The sequence below is a fragment of the Brachyistius frenatus genome, unplaced genomic scaffold, assembly GCF_029030835.1.
Source record: "Brachyistius frenatus isolate BFR_SWC_R1_liver_20210118 unplaced genomic scaffold, ASM2903083v1 Contig_27, whole genome shotgun sequence".
In the NCBI taxonomy this organism is placed as follows: Eukaryota; Metazoa; Chordata; class Actinopteri; family Embiotocidae; genus Brachyistius; species Brachyistius frenatus.
The window spans coordinates 1186610-1203482 of record NW_027210626.1 but is presented as its reverse complement, the minus strand read 5'-3'; the positions used below and the strand labels follow the sequence as shown (position 1 = coordinate 1203482).

Here is a 16873-nt window from a genome sequence, read left to right as displayed (position 1 = left end):
GATCCCTTTTGCCGTGGATCAGTGTAAAAACAAATAACACCACATTAAAGGGGATTACGTGTTTTAAGACAATAAAACATGGCAACCATGAATACTTTTTAAAGACACTGAATGTCACAAGACAAAAGAAGGCATGGGAGACAATGTACATTTGTCACCAGCTTGATGTCTGTTTGGCATCGTCGGTCACACATTAGGCTTTATACGAGTGTCATCATCACTGTGGTCACTGTTTCGGGTGAAAGCGAGAGATGTGGATAGGCTGGACATGGATTAGTCCAACAGTGGAGGCCCCAGGCAAAAAAGTTGGCACAGTTTCCATGAAAAGATGGCAGAGGAATTTACATAATAGGCATTACTCCCTTCACTGTGTATGTAGGTCAGTAGCTGCAGTCAGACAGCAGACAGGCTCTCTACTCCGTCCTGATCAGCAATAATCTAATAGATAGGCTGTCTTGGGCAACTCTGGACTCTAAGGAGCCAGGAAAAGCTCATCACTTCCGACCTCTTTAAATCTTTTCAGACTTGTTGATGAAGGCAATACCACAGATCAGAGAAAACCCAAAAGGGCAGACTCCGATTTAAGAACATTCATATTTACACAAGCAACATATTTTCAATATGTAATGTCTGTTTACATGTAATCCAGCTTTTATATGGTTGATTTGATGTGGTAAACATGAAGAACAGACCCAGACACTGTGCCAGAAGAATATCTGTGCCACAGAAGGATTTTCGGAGCTGTAGTTATCTGTTCCCGTCCGAGGCACTGAGCACATTGACTGGAAATGTACCATATCCCTCTCACATGTATGGAAGCTGATGAACATTAAATTCCTCCACTCATTATATTTTGATCATCCTCAGCGACATGCTTGGGCTAACAGGCTCAACATCATGCATGACAGGAAGAACAAAATCCAAACTGCTTGTCCTCCATCACATCTTGTCACAAAAAAAACCCCAGATAAATCCTAAAACAGCCTCTTTTATTAATATATTCTGCAGATTAAGTGGTAGGGAATTTGCATTAAAGGATATCGTTTACATCCTAATTACAACAAAACAAGACCAGTGTAGACTTTAGGTCAGCTCAGATCCCTCCTATTTAATTCATCTTGTCAGGACTTTTGGTCTTGCAAGGACATACACAAACACACACTCGCATAGATTTAACACAAGTGCAGAATGAGAACTGGGTGTGAATATATCGTGCGCCGTGCTATGTGGGCAGTTTGTAGACAGGAAGTTGTGGCTATACTGTAAATGCTGGTACAAGGCTGGCACAGTGGCTCATCAGATTATCAATTATTCAGCAACACCAGACAAGGACAATCACTTGGTGTCAGCAGGAACAGCGGACGAAACAGCTTTCTTCATCTGGGATTTTAGTCCACTCTGATCAAATGTGACAGAAGTATTCATGATTGTTTTTATTTTTTAATGAGGTCTCTTTATTGGTTTGGCTCAAACCCTGACTACGGTTACCCTCTGTATTCATTATATGTGTTTGCGTGCTTTGTCTTAGCAGTGCAGTTAGTAAAACAGTGCAACTGAAGACTCAGTTGGGAACTTTATGCAAATTATTATTGCTTTATTTCACAGACATGAATAGGAAGATGAGAGTGGCTCATTATCAATGATTTCAAACTACATAATAACTACACAAGATTTCACAAATTGGACAGACATTTATCTATAGACATGAAAAATGAACAGTGCCCAGCATTTCCCCTACTCATGCAGCTGAGAGAGTGAGGTGAAAGTACAAATGTATAAGACGTTTCTACATCAAAAGTGTCAACCATACAAATTACATGAAGCCCTGTGAGTGAAGTACAAACACTACAAAATACTAAAGGGAACATTCATTAAATCTAGGATGTGTCGTTGAGTAAGTAAGGTTCACATATTTGGGAAACAAGTCAAAAAGTCACTTTGCTGACTATTCTGGTGAAGATTATTCACAGATGACAAAGACATGATTAATTAGCGAATGATTGTGTACATGCAAAGTAAGACCGATACATGGGGACAATCTAGAGCCAATATTTAATATCATATGAAAGCATATTTACCGTAAAACGGATCGATGCTACGCTGGATGTGAAAACTGTAACCTGAATTTAGCTGATTCTCGTAAACATCATGCATCTTATTTTTCTGTGGACTTTTAAAGTGTAAATTCTGCATGAAATAGTGAACCTTTGTCCTCTTAAGAAGAATACAGTCAAATGTAAAGAATTCTTTACCAGAAAACATGTAAAAAAAAAAAAACACCCACACCCACGCACGCGCACACGCACGCCAAGCAAAGTAGTAATAAGTGAACCAGGTTTTGGAAAATTTGAGGTACCTAATCGGCAGTAGAGAAATGTGTATAAAGTGATCTCTGTGCTTCCACATTGTAAGACAGCTTACTGTGTAACCAATCAGTGTTTTAAATAAATACTTGGATCCAACTTAAGTGTTCTTGGAAATATCTCCGCCATCAGTGTAACTCTTAACAACTTTATTTTACTCTCTTTTTGGTGCCAACTATCGATGAATTAAAGTGGAAGGTGAAGGAAAACCACACATAGCCTCATTTGTACATGTATAACGTGGACTATGGATCTAAGGATGTAACAGTTTGATTGCCCCATTGACAATATATCCACAATTTTAACATATAAATATAATCTGGGACCAAAAGTATCTGTCGTGGTTTGAGTTCATGCACCTTCCTCCCATAATCATCTACAAAGTGACAAGTGCAAACATGGTCGAACGATATAATAATTCTGTGGTTAAAACAGTTTGAATATTAAAATCTGTTACTGAAAGAATAAAAAATAGTTCCTTGCATTATAGAATTGTACTAAAAAAATCAGCACCATCCAATTACTGGAAGTTGAAATATAGAAAGTGAGTTTTATGAATATATTACTCTGTAAACAGAAATATGGGTTTGGAAAACAGTGTGGAGTCAATGCTTTTTTTTGCAGTCAAAAGTGAAAACCTGTTACATCATTCTAATTATTCAAATATACCTGGCGTAATGTTTGCTACTTGATCCAAATCACTCTTTGAAAGTATAATAAAAAAAAAAATCAAGTTCAAAACCATTTCACCGCCGTTATTCAGTTTGTACTCAGTGAATTTCGGTGGCAAATAAAATGCTACGTGAACTGTGCCGTCCCCTCTGGGATCAACAGCAGCCTAACAATTGAGATTGGAACAAAAATAAATTAGTTTCGGAAAAACATAAATGTGTTTTGTTCCTGTAAAATCCTATATTAATAAAACTTATAAATCATCTTGACATAATATGTTAGGATTCATTTCTGTTGTAACAAATATCTGACCTGTCAGATTATAAAAGGTGAGTAAACTACAAATCAAGACATGTCAAACTGGTTTATGTCTCTATATCGCTGGTTTAGTCTGGTGTAACTATCCAAACAGGTTGGACAGCGGTCTGGTTCGGAGAGGACTGCTGGGTAGCTCCTCTCCTCTTCCTACCTCTCCCGTGTCCCTGAAGGAGGCGCTGTGGATGATCTGGGCTCGGTGGCGTCCTCGGTGCAGCCGCGAGTTCAGCCGGCTCAGGGACGTTTTCCTCTGAATGCCCCCCTTCGTCTTTCCCGTCCCTGTGGCCTCCTCTGCCGCCTCCGCTGGCGGGTTCAGTAGCCGCAGTGGGTTCAGATTACCCTGGAGGACTCTGGGAAACCTCCAGCCACGCCCTCCTCCACCGCTGCTTCCATTTACGTTTTCAATGTTTGACTCAGCTACTGGTGAGGTGACTACTCCCTCCTCCTGCAGGCCAGCGGCCAGCAGTGCGGGAAGGTACTGGATGGCTCGCCTCCCGCTGTAATCCCGAGCTTCAGGGTCTGCCTCCCAGTCTGAGAGCAATACCCGGACCACCTGTCAATCACAGCACATCACGGAGAAAGGTCAGGTTCAGATGGCTTGTTTTATATCCATTAAAGCAAAATAAACTGGTGCTTTGGTGGCGAGAATTAATATAATCTGAAAATCCACACAGTCCATGTAGTGTAACATCAACATGTGTTCTTCACTGACAGCAGACACATCAAAACAGAAGATGTCTTTACTTGCATAGATAAGTCCTGACATAAGTCAAATCAGCAGAAACCAGAGTCAACCACCGATCTGTCAATCAAACAGACATGCTCCCAAAACCATGACTTTTCGAGGCCTAAAATCTAAATGATAGAATATATTTTTAGATGGGCTGCCAGAAAACAAATAAACAAGGAGTGACTTTACCAAAAAATTTTTTTTTAGATTTTATACACTTTATTAATCCCCGAGGGGAAATTTCTTCACTACAGCAGGGGGGCTCTCAGGGGGGAGATGCCACAATAATGACTTTTAGAAAAAATCTATTGACTTTGTATTTCATGAGAAGTTGAATGGGAGTGTCTTTTTGGAGCAAACCGCTAGTGGTACTCTGTGATATTGCACTTTATGGCACATCCACACCGACCTCACTTTTCAGATATAGAGGATAAATAAGTCAGTTTTAACTAATCTAGTGAATGAAAAATGTTGTTTGTTTGATCTACGTCTCGTTACTTCATCCTGGTTAACTTACTTTTTTATGAGGGATATTAAATGAGTCCAACCTAACCAGACAGAGTGTAGGTAATTATGTGCTGATTCGCTGAGCAGATGTAACACACGACACCCGCAACCCACCTGTGTGTGTCCATGCATGGCAGCCAGATGCAGCGGTGTGTATCCAGCACTTGATCTTACATTCACATTCACAGGTATAGTGTTCTCCTTGGCAAAGGCCAGCAGCTGGGAGAGCAGCTCAGCTTTGCCCTGTTTAGCTGCCCAGTGGAGGCATGTGAAGCCTGTCACGAAGTCTTTCTTGGTCACTAAACTGGGTTCCACTGTGAGCAGGGGCTGCAGGCTTTCCCACAGGCCGTCCGAGGCACACAGCATCCACTCGTGCTCCAACGGGTCGAGGGTTACTGAGGCGCAGTCCTCGTCCGTGGCTGAGGAAAGGATTGAGGCCGAGTCTCCGTCGCTCTTCACTGAGTCCCGGAGACGTGAGCCACGGTTGATTAAAGACCTCCGAACCTGCAAAAGGCAGAACATACAGGAGGTGTATTCTTTAGTCTGCTCTGCGTCCACCCCACACAATACATCACACATACTATATTGTCTAAAGCTGCCGTGCAAATAAAATCACGACCAATAACAACAATATTTCACGCTGAAGAAGCCCAGTATCCTACCTGAGGAGAACTGCTCATCATCAGCTCTATGAAGTTCCTGCGGCTTCCCTTAGGAGTGTTGATGTCTCCAATAGATTCCAGTCCCTCCAGCGCGCTGTCTTCAGAGAGGCAACTGGTCAGCATGGCCCTCTGGGACCCTTTGGACACCCTGCGTGACCCTCTCATCTGCTGGGTGTGAGAGCCTGCATGGTGGGCCTGGTCTAGATCTGGGATCCCAATAAGTGGCGCAGACTCTCGCCTCCTCCGATCTCTTAGCTTTACTTCCCCTCCGCCACCAGGTGTAGGAATCCCTGTGGCGGTCTTGGTCTGTGATGGGGCAGCAGGTTGCTCATTGCCATTTGATTGTTTGTCATTGTCCAAGATGGCAGAGGGTGGACGTGGTGCTCCTGCAGAGCCATTGAAAAGTTGTGTTCACTGTCATCCAGCTTCATGCAGGTTTTTGCTTACATATAGATTGTTGCATAATCTTAACACCACCATTGTATTTTGTACAGGTATGAATGAGTGTAGTGTTTTTAGAGTCTTGAATCGTTTGCATCTTTTTGGGATTAGGTTAAATGGCAGCTTCAACTTAAACCAACACTGTCGGCCTTCAAAACAAGTCAAACACTTCATATGCACTGTTCCAACAAGACAGTGAAACCTAACCAAATAAATTAAATACACAAATATACAGAGAAAACTAGATCGCATGTGATAAGACAAAAATCACGGATAAAAGCAAATGAAAGAATCACAATGGCTGCATCTTGCTCACCTGTTTGGTCTCCGTCATCAGGGTTGCCGTTGACATATTTGTTGTCCAGTGTTTCCTGGATGTTCCCGTTGCACTCCGCGCTAGCGTGGCCGTCTGAGTCCGCACGCATCACCGACTCGGCGCTGCCTTCACGATTCAAACACACGAATTTCACGCCGTTTTCCATCTTCACGAAACCCACGTTGTCAACGATGCGTTTCAGCACCTCGCGATCCACGCCTTCATCCGACTGGTCATTTTCCCCACCAAGTGATCGGAAATGATCAATCAGCTCCATCTGCAGGACCCTCCCTCCTCGCTCCAGCAGGAACTCCTGCACGGCTCGCTCCGTGCACGGCGTCGCCATCCTCGCACTCAACGACTCCAACTGATCGAAAAATATGCTAAGTTGCACGAATAGGTTTCAAAAATGAACTCCCGTTCATGCCCACTCAGTTAGGTCGGTGTCAACGGATGACAGCATCTTTCTCTCCGGCCTCCTCCTCTCCTCCGCGGGGAAGACAAGTGTCGGACTCTGGCAGATAGGGGTCGCGCGCGTCCTCTCTGAAGCAATCAGCCGCTCACCAAAGCAAGAGTCATGCTGCGTTCAATTGCTCATTGAAAAACTCCGCCATCCGACATGCTGCGAAGACAGCGTAATTTTTGGGGGATATGCTGGTTTATTTTACGTATCAACAAAGTTAGGATGGTGTGGAAATAAGCTTTGCGCTTTTGTTTAAAATGAACTCATTTAAATAGTTCATCTTCAAACTGTTGGTAGTCTATTTAGAATATGCATTCGTCAGTAATCCTTGTTTATCTATAGTCCAGACCAAATACTGTGTTCGGTTAACACGCTCAAGACAAATACAAAGTGAGATAAGTAGATGACAAAATATTTAACTCAGACAGACTGGGAAGTAACGACAGTGATCGGTCTTACAAGTATGTGTCCTTGTGAAATAGCATTGTTATTTTTCTTCATAACTAAATAGGGAGTACAATCAATAACGAAATGTATAAAATCATTTTGTCAAAATTCTTGTAATATACTGTGTTTTCTGAGGTCTCATGTCTGAAGCAGGTATCAGCATCAGGCACAGCTGTACAGTTGTGCCGAAACTGGTTTAGGAATTTTTCCCGACAGTCATAAACACAACACAAGCAACGGGAGCGACTGGGAAAATTAATTTGGGACGTACCATTACACAAAGAAGGGGTGAGATGTATTAATACAGTAGGTTATCCTAGTTTTACTTCAATTTATTGGGCATTTTAGAGCGTGTCATGACCCAGACAATTTTATTCGTTTGGATTTCCTTCGATAGCTTCCTTATTATATTGAAATGTAGTTTTAAAAGCACGTTTACAAATCATATATGTAGTCTCATTCCTTCGTCGTTGCGGGTAGTCCGGTCTGTCCAGTTGTCGACGGCAGAGGCGGTGAGGAGTCTGAAAAAAGAAGTCCAGCTTTGTCACTTTTCTTACATTTTTTTTAAAACTCAGTTCGGGGTATTAACTTCTGTATACGACTATGGCGTCTTCAGATGTTGCTCGGCAGCCGGTTAGTACTTTTCTCCTTCGTGGTTGACAACATGACAGTCTTCTTGACAGTTGAGCAGGGAGTGTCCGGGGCCATCGTTGTGCTAACGCTAGCCCGAAAACTTCTTTCTCTCTTTTAACTTATTCAAAACAAAAAAAAATCTATTTCACTTCAATCGACACAGCCGCGTTCAACTCCCCCCCCCCTCAAAAACAAAAAAACACACGCGTCCTTTACGTTCAGCGACGTCCAGAAAGTCAATCGGCGCTTTTAAATACTAAATGTTCAACTTTCCCCTTTTTTTTTACATCTTTCACGAAAAGTCTCGGAGGATGCTAGCTGGCTAACACAACACGAGCCGTCCTATATATTAGTTTAATGAAAAATAATTCGTCAAAACGCCTCGACACTCACAACGTAATACAACAAACATAAATTGTTGTTTTTTTTTTTGTTTTTTTTTCTATGTCGGATCATGTTTTAAAAACAAAGTCACGCAGGTTACGCCAGCTACGTGACACACATGCGTACCCGTTAATTGACATTTACGGGAACTTTTGTGAATGAAATGCGGTGTTGAGCCGCTTGGTGTTTCGTTTCCCCACACAGCTTAAAGTACAGCTATCCAAAGTTGAGGAATTTCCTTAAGCCGCCCCCCCCACCACCACCCGTGTTTGTGTCGCACCATAACGAGGTCAGCGTCGCCCTTTGCTGACCAGATTCTCAGGACTTCTGAATAGTTCAGATGGGCGCAGGTCAGAGGAAGAGGAGGCCCTCTGAGGAAGATGCCTTCATCATAGATTTTTTTTTTTTTCATTTTAAAGGGATATGTACTGTTTGTAATTTGCATCATATTCTGGCCATGATTTTTTTTTTTTTTTGTTGTCCCGCTGGCCCTGGTACAGTCTTGTATGTTATGTTTTAGGCCGTTTGCGAAATACCAAGAGTCGTTTGGAAAAAGTAATAGTCTAAAATAACAAAACATCAGATAAGCACGTTTAAAAGAGAAACGTATTGAGCTGAAGGTCGAACCGCTTGTATGAACGTGTGATTCCATTTGCAAATAAGAAGTGCGTTATTCTGTCAAATAAAATAAGCTGGAGCATCTTAGGACTGTCTATCTTTACTCTTTATAAATGGATGGATAAAACTAAAACATAGCCGGGTTGAAAAGTGGCTGTAGAACACTCTTTTTTTTTTCTTTTTTTTTTTTATCCCTACATGGTTTTTGTGCAGATTAAATGCATTTTGCATAGACATAAGATTTATTAATTAAGGTTTTAAGTAGGTAAGCTTAAGTAGGTTATTTTAACGATCATTTCCAACTCCAACTCTATAAATATCACATCAATATGACATGAAATAAAATCATCCGAGAGCCCTGAATGTACAAATTTACATTTATGGGTTGAGTAGAAACGGCCTCGTCAAAACCAAGATAAAGCATGATAAGCAACAGAAGCGTATTGAGCTGAAGGTCGAACCGCTTGTATGAACGTGTGATTCTATTTTCAAATGAGAAGTGCATTATTCTGTCAAATAAAATAAGCTGCAGCATCTTAAGACCGACTGTCTCTGCTCTGTATTCTGCAGGATAAAGGAGCTCGGCCCTTGTCTCTCGCAGGCCATGTGGGCTTTGACAGCCTCCCAGATCAGCTTGTCAACAAGTCCATCTGCCAAGGCTTCTGCTTCAATATCCTCTGCATCGGTACCTTGTCACAAACGCATCCATAATACAAAAAAATACACACACGCAAGGGGGTTCAATCCTCTTTTAAAGTGTTGTTGGGAGTTCAGTCATTCTTACTTTAGAAAACGGAAGTTAAAGAATTACTACATTTATTGAGCACATTAATGCCCATTTTACAACACTGGTTCTCTGTCACGTTTTTCCTCACTAAACGTTGTAACTCTTTGTACTCTAGGTGAGACCGGTATCGGCAAGTCGACACTGATGGACACTCTATTCAATACCAACTTTGAGAACTTCGAGTCGTCCCACTTTGAACCTCAGGTGAAGCTGCGGGCTCAAACCTACGACCTGCACGAGAGCAACGTCCGGCTGCGTCTCACCGTTGTCAACACCGTGGGCTTTGGAGACCAAATGAACAAACAAGAGAGGTACGAAGAAGAGATGAGTGAGCGAGTGCGTTGTTGACAGTGACGGAGAGTGACTACCTCCAAGTGTTTTATCATAAGAGTCCGTATGATAAATGTGAGGCATAGTGAGCTAATCTGTGTTTATGTTTCATAAAAGCCAAATCACTGATCATTATTGTGTGTGTGTGTGTGTGTGTGTGTGTGTGTGTGTGTGTGTGTGTGTGTGTGTGTGTGTGTGTGTGTGTGTGTGTGTGTGTGTGTGTGTCCCGCAGCTATCAACCAGTGGTGGACTACATTGACAGGCAGTTTGAGAGTTATCTGCAGGAGGAGCTGAAAATCAAGCGCTCTCTTCACAACTACCACGACTCGCGAGTCCACGCCTGCCTTTACTTCATCTCCCCCTCAGGTCATTCACTCAAGTCCCTGGACCTGGTCACCATGAAGAAACTAGACAGTAAGGTAAGAGAGAGACAATAAAGTTTGTTCAAGGATTAGACTGATGAATGAATGGGAGACACTAATATGATAAAAGCATCCAAAACATTAAAAAAAAAATTAAAAATGTAGCTCAAAACGGTCTGAACATCACACACACACACACACACACACACACACACACACACACACACACACACACACACACACACACACACACACACACACATGTTCACAGAGCTGCCATGGGAGGTGCTCACCTGCCATCAGGAGCTACTTGGGGTTCAAGTGTCTTGCCCGAGGACACTTCTCACGGTGGACAGGAGAAACCGGGGCTTGACCTGCCAACTGCATGATCCGTGTGCAATCCACCGTCCCGTCTGAATGATATGAAGGCAGGATTCACTTGATTCAAATGCATTTGTTGAACTTGTCTCCACTGAAAGAATTGGAGGGTGCAGGGGATCAACGCAGAACTGAGGAGAAGCAACGACTGGAAGAGGTTACTTTTCATTTCGAACTCGGGAAGCACAGAGAACGCCGACGTGAGCATCACATTAGAACGAAGTAAAAACGGACTTGTATTTGGGAGACAGTGGGACAGCTATTGCCCTGTCTGGTTGGTTTTATGTCTGTAAGTTGGGAGCGGTTCACTGTGCAGCGAACTAAAACCCCTTCCGTTACTTCTGAAGTGGTCAGAAACTTTCCCATGCTCTCTGTGTGTTGTGACTTTGTGCGGTTTCACTGCTCCGGAGTGTCAGTAACCCTGGATTTGCGTGTGAAAGGCTTCGAAAAAGCAGTGGAATGCCGTAATCACCTCACGCACGCACACTCGAGTTGTCCTTTTGTGTCACTGTACAGACGCACACAGAAAGAGCCAATTGTTGAATGTGCAGCAGTGACGGATAGACGGCCTCTCTCTCAGACAGCTGTTGGAACAGATCTCCTGCCGTTGTTTTGTTTTCTCTGCTGGGATCAGTGTGTATTCTGTGTGTGTGTGTGTGTGTGTGTGTGTGTGTGTGTGTGTGTGTGTGTGTGTGTGTGTGTGTGTGTGTGTGTGTGTGGTCTGGCCCGGCCCAGAAGCTCGCCTAGCGATATCTCATTCCAAGCCTCTCTTTGGTCCGACGCGAAGACAGACAGGCAGGAATGTGGGATGACTTGGAGAGCAGATTAAACTGCTGGGCCAGAAATAACATAAGAAACCATGGTTTATATAACACTTATCTAAAAACAGGTTTAACGAGGATAATAGATAAAGAAATAAAAACAAATACAGTTTCGTTTCTGTTCAACGATATCGTTTTTTTAATTATTTTTTTTTTAAATGTACTCTTAATAGTCAGCCTAATGGATGTGTTTTTAGGATGTAGTTTTGTGGTACAGATCAGTGAAGTGAGATTGTTGTAGCTACGTTATTATACATCAGGGGCTGCTCTGTTACAGGAAGCTAGCATAATGAATATTCTCTTACCAAACTGTCCCGTACAAAACTTTACACAAATCAAAATAACATACGTTTCCATTCTTTGGTCCTCGTGTTTCGTGTCTCGCGATGTTGTGTAGCCAAAACACCGACGGAGATGAAGGTCCAGTGGAGACAGAGGCTGCCGTGTGTGTGTGTGTGTGTGTGAACGGAATGTTCCGCGTGGTAAATGTGTCATTGTTTTTGTGGTAATTTTCTCACCAAACGTTCTCGGTTCGTCAAATTATCATTATGATTATGATTATTAATTTTTTTTTCTTTTCTCCCACTGACAGCATGAACCGTTTTATTTTCTGAAGCCAGCGGATAATTGTAATCAATACTGACAGCTAGAGGAAGACAAATCTGTTCATTATTAACGCGCGCCCCATCCTGCCGCAGGTGAACATCATCCCAGTGATCGCCAAAGCCGACACCATCAGTAAGAGCGAGTTGCACAAGTTCAAGATCAAAATCATGAGTGAGCTGGTCAGCAACGGTGTCCAGATCTACCAGTTCCCCCTGGACGACGAGACCGTAGCCAAAGTCAACACTACTATGAACGTAAACAAAAACACACACATTCAGGTTTACTTGTTGTATTGTCTGTCCTCGTGTTTTTTCCCCTTTGCTCGGGACATATTTCTATTTCTCATTTGTTTCTTGTAGGGTCATTTGCCGTTCGCTGTGGTGGGCAGCACGGAGGAAGTGAGCGTCGGCAACAAGATGGTGAAGGCTCGCCAGTACCCCTGGGGGGTCGTGCAAGGTAGGCTGGATCTCGCTGTCTGTTGTGCGGCAACGCTGACGCGTCAGACGACAAACACGGGTTCAAGGCTTCCGAGACATCCCCTGTGTAGAAATGTTTGAAAACTTTGGCCTGTCAGTGTGACAAGGGTGTAAAAAAAATAAAATAAAAATAAATATCTGCCTTCAAACTAACCTTACCCGACTTTTAGCAGCTGACAGCCTACAGTAAAATAATTTCAGTACTCTGGTTGCCACCGGCAACTTTCAGCGTTTCAAAAGCTTTTTACAGGGCTCAAAATTGAGAGTGTAATATTTGATATCAGCTCAAAGTGCAACCCTATAATTTGGTCTTTTGATGTGTGTGTGTGTGTGTGTGTGTGTGTGCGTGTCAGTGGAGAACGAGAACCACTGTGACTTTGTGAAGCTGAGGGAGATGCTGATCTGCGTCAACATGGAGGACCTGAGAGAGCAGACGCACACTCGCCACTACGAGCTGTACAGACGCTGCAAACTGGAGGAGATGGGATTCAAAGACACGGACCCCGAGTGCAAACCCGTCAGGTGAGCTCGCCAAGTCACGGAACATCTGCCCGCCGCCGACCCCGCCGCCGACGTGTATTTTGTAAACGCGTGCGTCGGTTTCTTGCAGCTTGCAGCAGACTTATGAGGCCAAGCGTCAGGAGTTCCTGGTGGAGCTGCAGAAGAGGGAGGATGAGATGAGGCAGATGTTTGTGCAGAGAGTGAAGGAGAAGGAGTCTGAGCTGAAGGAGGCGGAGAGAGAGGTAAACAAAGCTGGCACACGCACACACACACACACACACACACACACACACACACAAACTATTCACGTCAACAAAAGCTTTGGCCACAAACTCGTTGGCACCATGAAGGAAAATTAATGTGAATATAATTGCGTTATAGTTTTAATTTCTTAAGTGGCTGGAATTTTTCTTTCACCAGAGAAATTAGAATAGCCGCGTTTCCTTCTGCAAACCCAGGAGCAGTTTTGCTAACTTTTTCCCCTTTGAAGAAGAAATTTATTTGTGTTAAATACGTTTACGTTTTTTTTTATTTTTTTTCCCACTTTCAGGCTTTTTTTGTGTGTTTTTTTTTCTCTTCAATCAATCACGAGGGGAAAATAACACTCACTGATTCACTGTTTTGTGAAATGTCTTTTTGTGGATGAAATCAAATTACGAACAATATATTCACTCGCGGGAAATTCGACTTCCTCGACAATTTGACTTTTCCGTCGGTGTGAAGTTTGGCAGTAGATCTCCCTCCCCTGTTGACGAACGCCCGTCGTCTGTCTCCCGCTCGCAGCTTCAGAGCCGTTTTGAGCAGCTGAAGCGCCTCCACGCGGACGAGAAGGCGGCTCTGGAGGAGAAGAAGCGGCTTCTGGACGAGGACCAGAGCTCCTTCGGGAAGAGACGAGCCGCGGCTCAGCTCCTGCAGGCCCAGAGCCTCACCGCCAACGGCAAGAAGGACAAGGACCGCAAGAAGTGAGGAGATTTCTTTACTTTGTGGAAATGTTTCCGGCGCCTTGATGTTGAGCACATCCGCCGGTAGGGACGGTGAAAAAGACATTCGGTGAGTCGTCGGGGATTCGGTGGGTTCAGGTGGGCCTCGTGATGATGATGACGACGACGACGACGTAAGGACGCGCCGCGCATGAAAGAGTAAAGTTGCGGTCGCACGGGGGCTGTCGGTTCAGTTTGACATTTAAGTCGCTTTTGCAGACTGATTGCGAATGGGAAGTTCAGTAAGCCGCTTGTTTGAATCGTTCTCGTTCTCCCGTTTCAGTTCTGGCTTCATGTGAAGACTTGTGGACCTGAAGCACACTCCCATCACGACCAGTACGGACCAGTGACATTTTCTTCCGCCTCCTCTCCGGCCTTTTGTGGCCAGTCTCGGGACGCTGACCAGGAAAACGCCACACCAACCAGCAGAAGTGTGTGTGTGTGTGTGTGTGTGCGTGCGTGTGTGTGTGTGTGTGTGTGCGTGTGTGTGCGTGTGTGAGGCGGCGCGAGTTTGTTTTGGTGCCAAAGGTCAACGGCTGTACCCACGAATCCTTGCGTACACTTTCCTCCGTGGTGTTTTTTTTTAATCGTCTTTGTAGGTTTTTTATACCTCCTTTATGTAATGATTTTATATTTATCCTTTGATTTTTTTTATTTTTTTTTATATATATATAAAACTTTTTATTTTCCATATACCTCCTTCTTCTTTTCTTTTTTTTGTTAAACGTTTGACTGAGGGGACACCTCAACGGGTCGACCCTCGCAGCCTCCTCACTAGATGCTGCTTACAGATCAAAGGCCTCGGACAGGTCCAGACTTCACTGCGTAACGGGCCCCTTCGGTTATTTTGCGTGTCCGCCGTGTGTTTAAGTGTATAATACGAGCACCCTTACGTCTTTCAATGCGCAAAAACAAGGCATTGCAAATAAGTAATCAAATAACTCTTCCATTTGTTATCAAGCTCTTTTTAGACATGTTTGTTTCAAAGTTGGAACATTTTCCACATTTTTTGTTTTTGTTTTTTCCATAAAGGGGAAAGCCAGCGAACACCACCTCGGCTCGAGTTGCAAATAAACGCCTTGAATTATGTCGGAGCTGCGGCAGCGTCAACACACAGCGAAAAGTCAAACGGTTTAATCGTCAACAGAGACTGAAAATGAGAGGTCGAGGCTCCTCTCGCGTCAGATCGGTAAATCGAAATGTGTTTTCAGTTCCTTTTGTTGTTGGAGCAAAAGCAGAACTGAAACTCTCAGAGCTAAAACTTTAAAAAAAAAAATCATCGCAGGTCATCTGTCTCCTCAACTGTGCGTGGATATCCAGTCGTACGCTTTCGGGACGCAGCCTGGATTTCTGACCGCATCCCGTCGGGCTGCTTTAAAACGGGCGGTCGAATAATTTGATCGGAAAACCGACGACACGGATGGAAGAGTTTCATCAGTGACATTTCCAGGGTTAGTTAGACCAGCGAGAAGTAGAGCTAAAAAAAAAAAAACAAGTTTTAAAATCCGTCTCGTTATTCCTTTTTTTTTGTCAGCTCGTCATTGTTCTCCAGCGGCACGACCACTGCAGCGGGGTGTAACGCGCTTTAAACTCTTGCGTAACGGTCGTAGAGAAGTTTCAAATGTGTTCCAAATGTTTGTCTGAAAAGAGCTTTGATTTGTGAAGCGCATTCATCGTTACGAGTTTTTGAGCGTTGTCACGGGGCATTATAGTCCCTTATTCCTGCTTTTTGTTTTTAAACCGCTCTCTTGATGCTATAATCTTCTTCTTTTCTGTTTTGTTGTTGTTGTTGTTGTTGTTGTTGTTGTTGAACACACCAGCATTACATGAACCTTCAGGAGCCAGTACTTTTTTTTTTTTTTTTTGTACTTCTCCAGCGCATTTACAACTAAACATTTGTCTGGGGAGGCGAGGCGGAGGCTTGTTTTGGGGGATTTAGGTACATGTTACGGCGTATATATATATTTTTTTTAAGTTTTACTCGCTCCCTTATTTTTCTTTACCGACACAAACAGTTGATGTCTGCAATCCTGTCTGTCTGAAAAAAGCTGACTCGGGGAGGGGGCAGGGGGGGCGGGAGGGGGGGGGGGATGCATCATGTCAGTCAGTGTGTGTTAAAGGAGCAAAGGAAGAGAGAGGATACATTTAAGACTGTATTTTTGTTGTTGTTGTTGTTGTTGTTGTTGTTGTTGCATATTTGAATTCACTTCTGTCTGTACTATAACATGCCATGAGGTGTGAAGCTCTGTCTAATCATTACTCTTGAGGAAACCAGAACACTGCGGCGCTGGTTTCCGGTAATTTATAAGCCAACATTAACTCACCATAACTGACACTTTATATTTACACTAGTTCTTAAGATGTGTCCGTGCCTTATCTGTGTGACTATTTGGAATTACCCACTCACTCACACATGCAGGGAAACACGCCAGCGCCTCCAGCAGAAAGGCTCGCAGAAGACACACTTGTACTACACTTGTATTTAAGGAGTAAACAGTATTATTTGGGAACTTTTTTTTGTTTTGTTTTTTTCCTTCTTTCTAAATAAATCTTTGTATTTTTGTCATGATATATTGCGTTTGTCTTTTTTTTTTCTCTTATAGCGGAAACCTGACCGCGCCACAGACCTGTCAACCAAACAGACCCCCCCCCCCCCCTCTCTCAACCCCCTCCAAACATAACACTCTTCGAGGCCTGTTATCTAATTATTAATGATGGAATTATTTTCAGATGGACCGCCAGAAAACTTAATAAGAAGGAGTGACTTTGGTGAATGACACCATATTAGCTGAATGGAAAAAAAGTGTATTGACTTGAGTGTATTGAGGAGCCAGATCCTTTTTTTTTTTTTTTTTTTAAAGTCAACCCCTAGTGGCCCTCGGTGGCATTGCAGCTTCAGGGACTTCCGCATTGGCCTTACCGGATATAACCAGAGCATTTGAATGCATCACCTGCCCAAAAAAAAAAAAAAAAATAAAAAAATGCTGGCTTTAATTATTTTAACCAGAATCAAACGCCGTTTCGTGCCCTCTTGTTTAACGCGCGCAATAAACACACTTGACGGCTTACGTGGTGGTACTT

At 43.3% G+C, this 16873-nt stretch overlaps 2 protein-coding genes across 2 annotated transcripts; one reads left to right on the top strand and one right to left on the bottom strand.

The window, feature by feature from the left end:
- Positions 1–1570: 1570 nt before the first annotated feature.
- Positions 1571–6507, bottom strand: sowahca (sosondowah ankyrin repeat domain family Ca). The gene is made up of 4 exons (XM_069698494.1): positions 6007–6507; positions 5250–5635; positions 4702–5091; positions 1571–3903 (listed from the first exon to the last, which is right to left on the bottom strand). The coding sequence occupies exons 1-4, from the start codon at positions 6350–6352 to the stop codon at positions 3436–3438; spliced, it is 1590 nt and encodes a 529-aa protein (XP_069554595.1). The 5' UTR covers positions 6353–6507; the 3' UTR covers positions 1571–3435.
- A 103-nt stretch (positions 6508–6610) lies between these two features.
- On the top strand, positions 6611–15849 carry septin10 (septin 10). Its single transcript, XM_069698495.1, has 10 exons — positions 6611–7549; positions 9122–9236; positions 9454–9649; positions 9901–10087; positions 11928–12089; positions 12195–12291; positions 12665–12833; positions 12922–13054; positions 13596–13774; positions 14076–15849. Exons 1-10 carry the CDS (start codon positions 7520–7522, stop codon positions 14089–14091), a joined length of 1284 nt encoding a protein of 427 aa, XP_069554596.1. The 5' UTR covers positions 6611–7519; the 3' UTR covers positions 14092–15849.
- Positions 15850–16873: the final 1024 nt, after the last annotated feature.

Excerpts from the sequence above, each read along its gene's own strand:
- septin10 (XM_069698495.1), top strand. The coding sequence starts at position 7,520 with ATGGCGTCTTCAGATGTTGCTCGGCAGCCG. Across the intron at positions 12,090-12,194 it reads AAGTCAACACTACTATGAAC|GGTCATTTGCCGTTCGCTGT; the intron begins GTAAACAAAAAC and ends TGTTTCTTGTAG. Across the intron at positions 13,055-13,595 it reads TGAAGGAGGCGGAGAGAGAG|CTTCAGAGCCGTTTTGAGCA; the intron begins GTAAACAAAGCT and ends TCCCGCTCGCAG.
- sowahca (XM_069698494.1), bottom strand. The coding sequence starts at position 6,352 with ATGGCGACGCCGTGCACGGAGCGAGCCGTGCAGGAGTTCCTGCTGGAG. Across the intron at positions 5,092-5,249 it reads TGATGAGCAGTTCTCCTCAG|GTTCGGAGGTCTTTAATCAA; the intron begins GTAGGATACTGG and ends TGCCTTTTGCAG. Across the intron at positions 3,904-4,701 it reads CCATGCATGGACACACACAG|GTGGTCCGGGTATTGCTCTC; the intron begins GTGGGTTGCGGG and ends TGTGATTGACAG.